Source organism: Egretta garzetta, unplaced genomic scaffold (assembly GCF_000687185.1).
Source record: "Egretta garzetta isolate BGI_Z169 unplaced genomic scaffold, ASM68718v1 scaffold133, whole genome shotgun sequence".
NCBI lineage: Eukaryota > Metazoa > Chordata > Aves > Pelecaniformes > Ardeidae > Egretta > Egretta garzetta.
Genome location: NW_009259111.1, coordinates 1263740 through 1269225, shown reverse-complemented (window position 1 = coordinate 1269225; position 5486 = coordinate 1263740). Strand labels below are relative to the sequence as shown.

Below are 5486 nucleotides of genomic sequence, written 5' to 3'. Positions count from 1 at the left end.
CACAGGCAGCCGCCAAGGCAGGAAAAGCCTTGCCCCAGCCTCGCGTAGGTGCGTTATGGACAATGCAAAAAACCCCCAACCCCCCCACAAAATACCCAAGCTGGCCTTCAGTGGAGCAGAGATGAGAGCTGGTGGAGCCTGCACACCTCTCACAAAGACCTTCTTGTACTCAAAAGTAAGACTACAAAATACGGAATTACTTAAGACATAATACATTAAGATATTAAATAGCAAGGTGAGAGAGTGGTGTCCACCATGTATGCCAGTGAGCTAGCGTCACTCACCTAGTGTCATGTGTGCAGGGGGTACTTCAGTGCAAATAGAGCCTTTTGTTGTCTTAATGATCTGGTCAGCAATCAGGTTACTGACATGAGGGAGTAACACCGTGCCTTGTTTTGCAGTACCGTGCAACTTACCTTTGAAGATTGAAACGGGCTAGCTTTGGCAGGTGGATAAATAGCATCACATACTAGCAAGCAGTGGTCCCAGCAGTCAATGAGATAAAGCTTATATACTTTTACCTCAGTATTTTACAAACTGTCCGTCTGAGTTACAGTTCTTCACAACTAGCAGTACCACTGGCTAAGATGAGCTACTTTATCACAGCAATGCATGTCAGCTTTACCCTAAAAGCCCTCCAAATTTAATTATTGCCAAACACCAGGTTAGGAGTTCATTGACTAGGATCATATCACAGATCGTATCACACGTACTAGAAGGTAATTTGCAACTATTAGCAATAATTCAAGACTTTTAGCAGAGAGCATAAAAAAAAAGGTGACAGCATCTATATGCTTCTGGTCTGACACTTAAAACAAGAGCTATCTCACCAGCTTGAAGTAATTGTTTGATTTTTACCATTAGATACAGATTCTGCTTTGGCATACAGGGTCAAGCCTTGCATTGGCAACTGAAGCCCTACTCTGACGTTACAACTACGGAAGCAACATTTTATGCAGTCATTTCAAGCCACATAGGTCAGAAATCCATACAGTGCAGTTTTAGAGCTGTGCCATTGCTTTATATTAGCTGTATAGAAGGTTGAAGCCATAGCTGGCACCATTTCTGTCCCATACATGGTAACTTTGGGAATTGCGTACCCTACTTGAGGAGGCTACGGATTGCAAGTGTTAATGAACAGTTATTGCAATAGTTCAGTTATTAAGCAACAGTTTAAGGGTTCATAACCACAGTAAGGTACCCAAAAGCACACCCACTGGGCATTGCCATCTGCCTGTCCAGTAACACTGACAAGAGGCTTCAAAAGCTTCTAGCCTAACTCAATGTGTCCAGCTTGTCTGCCCCAACTGCCAAAAGGTCACGGTGCCACTGCTACAATTGCTATGCTTTAGTGAAATTCAGAATTACTACACAGAGATGCAATTTCATCCTGCGGTGGAGGAAGCCAGCCTAATCTCAAAGAGACCCAATGCGTTTGCAAGCTGTGGTCTAGCCAAGAGATTGCACAGATGTAGCACTACACCAGCAGCAAAGAGGCAACTTGCACGGTAGATGACCGTGAGCCTCATGCTCTGACAAATACAGGATGCAAACACCTCAGCTGGTTCTTGGAGTAGGACACCAGCAGGTTCTAAAAAGCATGTGGATCAAAGTGGCCTGCGCTTTGTGTGTTGGCAGCAATCAGAAGCCAGATGGCTGTCATCCCTTTAGCAGCAGCTGAAGCACCAGAGGGACAAATGCAAGTCATAATTAAATAGAGCTTTCATTACCACCACAGAAAAGAAAGAATTTGACCACATTGTTGAACTAAATTTAAAATACATCTTACCTCTGTGCATAGTGACAATAGAGAAAAGAAACATTGATCGCTTTTTGTTGGAGGCACAGCCGCCATCAGCTGCAGAGGCACGTCACACAGCCCTGTTCTGCTCAAAAGCTGGCATCACCTGCAAGGAAGCCACGTACTCATCAGGCCTTCAGCGGCCACAGAAACCTGCCTGCGGTGCTTCTCGTGATGCAGGTCTGGTGATAACGAGGTAAAACCTTGAACTGTTTCTTCCCACCTAATTCAGCTCTTCTTCCCTACCGTCCCACACTATTCCCCCCCACCCCTTCATTCCCTCCTACACCCCACCTTAGAGGAAACAGGACTGGAACTGTTTCGCTATCCCAAAAAGCAGCCTATTGATCACACAGCTGCTTGATAGCAATTTCCCACACTAAGCCTTTCACGCAATTTTTGGTATGCTACTACTACTCACTTTGCGTTGTTCCATTGCATTTCTTTGTCCGCTCCCTTATGTTTCATCCCCAAAGGCCAAGGCAGTACCCCCACAGATTTCACCTCGATGTCATTTCAGTGTACAAAAATCCCCGTCAACAAACCACAAAGCCACCTTTTCCCAGAGAGCTGTAACGAGGATCACCAACTGAAAGAGCTGCACAAATACAAGAACCACCGATCTGTTTTGCTACCCCATCAAGCCAAAGCGATGAGGTATTTGTACATGCCAAGTGTTGGACGCCACAGCCAGGCAATTTCAAAAGACAGTGAGCAGCAATCAAACCACTCATCAGAAACTGCCAGAAATAACCAAGCAGACAAGATTCAAGTGTGAACAGTGTCTGGACAAGTCAGGGGGGAAAAAAAAAGTATCAGAAACTTTTGTAAATCAGCACATTTTACACATTGTCTTTATTCAAAAAATTTGAATAAAACAAAGGCTTTTATGCCACAAGCACACAGGCACCTCCGACTTCTTTGATCTTCTCCTCTGCTCTTCTACTGAAGAACTTTGCTTTCACAATTACAGGCTGCTTAGGCAGCTTCCCCTTGCCCAGGACTTTGTAGTAGCCCTAGAAAGATCAAAAAAACAGTTGTTTGTAATCAGCTTGCAGGCTCCTACATTCAGACCTGTCTTTTAGCACGCACCAGTTAAAACCAAAACCATGATCACCATTCATTGTCTGTCTCCAATATAAAATTGGTATGAAAGAAAGAAAAAATACCCTGCATGACCTAGTGGAGTTGCATTCATTCAGAGAAGAAGTACAATCTGTAAACTGAACTTTTGCTGAAATATAGAAGCTGGATTTTTTTTTCCCCCCATACTCCATATATAGAAAACACTGTGAAATCGGGTAGTCACCAATCTTTCCCCACTTTTCTGAAGGGGAGAGCAGCTGGCTCCACTTCCAAGACTACCTACTAGCCAATGACTTCTGGTGGTCGCTCTCACCTGTAGGACACCCTGGTACTTTTGAACAGAGCAGAGGATTCTTCTGCACATCTTAAACATTACAACGGAAGCCTTTGCAAGCTTGCGCAGCAATAGTTGTTCTCTGCCACTGGAATCCTCTCATTTAATTCCTGTCCTTTACATTAAAAGGACAATCATGGCACAAGGTCCATTTAACACTACAGCCACTGATGTCTGATGTAACTGGCCAACATGGGCACCTTTATTTGGGAGACAGAACGCACCCACCTGGCAGACTAGTTAGTGTCACTGATTCGGTGGCTGGCTGAGATAGCAGACATCGCAGCCAGCGAATAGGGATCAGATGTTTATGTCCGAGAACTATAGCACACCAAGACAATCAAACATGTGAAGATGTGACTCTAGTCTCGATATCAGAGAAGTGACTTTACATAAATGAGACTAGTTCTGCCATGGTTTTATACAAGCTTTCAGAAACATTTTAAATAAGTAATCTTTCACCAAAGATATTCCCAAATATACAGTATTTCCAAAAATATGGGAAGTCCCTGTCCACAATCACACAGAAGTATGAGAAAAAGTTCTTATAGGAAAAAAACATAACAGCATAAGTACCTGCGTAACTAGTTATATGCCAAGACATTTGTCCTGAGAAGTTCACAAATAATCCAAGCACTGCAGCATATCTGCAGTTCACTATTTTCCTACTTGGATACGCAAAGCTGAGTTACACATGAAGTGACCAGGAATGGCAGGTTTGAGTACAAGCAGAAACTTACCGAGCGCACAACATCAATGACCGGGGCCAGTCCAGCCTCTTTTTTTGCATAATTGAGCCTCGTCTGTTCACTGACAAGCGTCCACAGTTTGTCCAAATTGACAGTAGGACAGAACTTTTGGTTTCTCTTCAAGTGATAGTGTCTCATGCCTACTTTTCCAAAGTAACCAGGGTGACTATGAAAGAAACACATTCCTCATCAGATCACATTTTTAATTCAACCTGAACAGGTAGGACTACAAATTAACACTGAAATAAGCATCTTACTTGATCAAGATGTCACATTGTACTTTTACTGATATTAATACATGTAGTATTTAAGTGCAATGATCATTAGTACCCAAGCCAAGGGAAAATTATTTTCTCTTGAACTGTTTGAACTCACAACTCAATCACCCTTGTTGGCGAGTCCGGTCCGGCCCCACATGTCTGGGGCAACCCCGACTCCGTGAATCCATGGAGGGCTGCACTGCCTGAGGAGTTCCAGCGCTCCTGTCACTAACCTGGTGACTGACTGAGTCAAGAACGGTCACAGCCAGTGAATATAGATTAGTGGTTACTGTCCGAGTACTCTAGCACACCAGGACAACAGGCAGCGTCCAGATGTGACTCTAGTCTCAGCAATAAGTAAAGACAACATCCCTTACCTTTACAGTATGCCGCTAAATGGGACGCAGTTTAGATTTAACATCATATTTTGAATTTACATAACATTTTGTGTGCGCATCATTAAGCGGGGACCACAGTCTAGCAGGCAAGTTTGGTCAAGGTTACCAAATGCTGCCCTGAACCCTTATAGGCGCCTAGTTTAAGCGAAAGGGCCTTTGATTTTGGGGCAAATGGGGATGTGAGTTGACTGCAGCTATAATGTCACATCTCACGTTAGAGGAAAAAACACATAGGATTGCAGGGAATTTTGTTTATTCGCACGTAAAAGTTAGTTGTTTCTACTTCAGGAACACAGGTTTTGCTAGTATATATATTTAAAATGTTAGCTTACTATTTATCAAAGTTAATCCTGTGATGGTGCATACCACCAGCATTACCACGCCCTCCAGGATGTTTCCTGTGTTTGCCTAGAAAGAAAAATTTAAGTTTGTTACACTAAGAATATCACACATAATATTTGAGCTTGGAGGTATGTTCAGTATAAATTTAAGCTAATTATTCTGATTCTGTCCCCTCTTCTGAATTCATCTCAATTGAGCCAGATGAGCCAACTAAAAACTAACCCTACAGGAGGAAAAAAAAAAACCAAAAAAACCCAACCACAGCATGCCCCTGGTTAGCTCACAGGTGTATAAGAAGACACCAGCGCTAGCACAAGGGGGTGACACGAAAAGGTAGGAACGGCCAAGGAAGCAGAAGGGACAGAGCACTAAGCCGTCAGCTTAGGGCGTCACAGGAGCAGCACCCACCGCCCGACCCCTACCGAAATGAAGTTACAAATCCAGTGAGGTCTAAAAGAAGGCGCGAGGCTTCGGATCAGCCCAGGGCTGCGCCGCCTGCCCACCGCGTGCGCGGCT

The 5486-nt window shown here is 43.9% G+C and overlaps 1 protein-coding gene and 2 non-coding genes across 3 annotated transcripts; all 3 read right to left on the bottom strand.

Annotated features, from left to right (window-relative positions):
* Positions 1 to 2637: 2637 nt before the first annotated feature.
* RPL27A (ribosomal protein L27a) lies at positions 2638 to 5056 on the bottom strand. Its single transcript, XM_009635411.2, has 3 exons — positions 4961 to 5056; positions 3962 to 4136; positions 2638 to 2817 (listed from the first exon to the last, which is right to left on the bottom strand). Exons 1-3 carry the CDS (start codon positions 4990 to 4992, stop codon positions 2689 to 2691), a joined length of 336 nt encoding a protein of 111 aa, XP_009633706.1. The 5' UTR covers positions 4993 to 5056; the 3' UTR covers positions 2638 to 2688.
* On the bottom strand, positions 3463 to 3594 carry LOC118451947. Its single transcript, XR_004841547.1, has one exon. It is a non-coding gene; the product is annotated as a small nucleolar RNA SNORA3/SNORA45 family (small nucleolar RNA).
* LOC118451946 lies at positions 4451 to 4582 on the bottom strand. Its single transcript, XR_004841546.1, has one exon. It is a non-coding gene; the product is annotated as a small nucleolar RNA SNORA3/SNORA45 family (small nucleolar RNA).
* Positions 5057 to 5486: the final 430 nt, after the last annotated feature.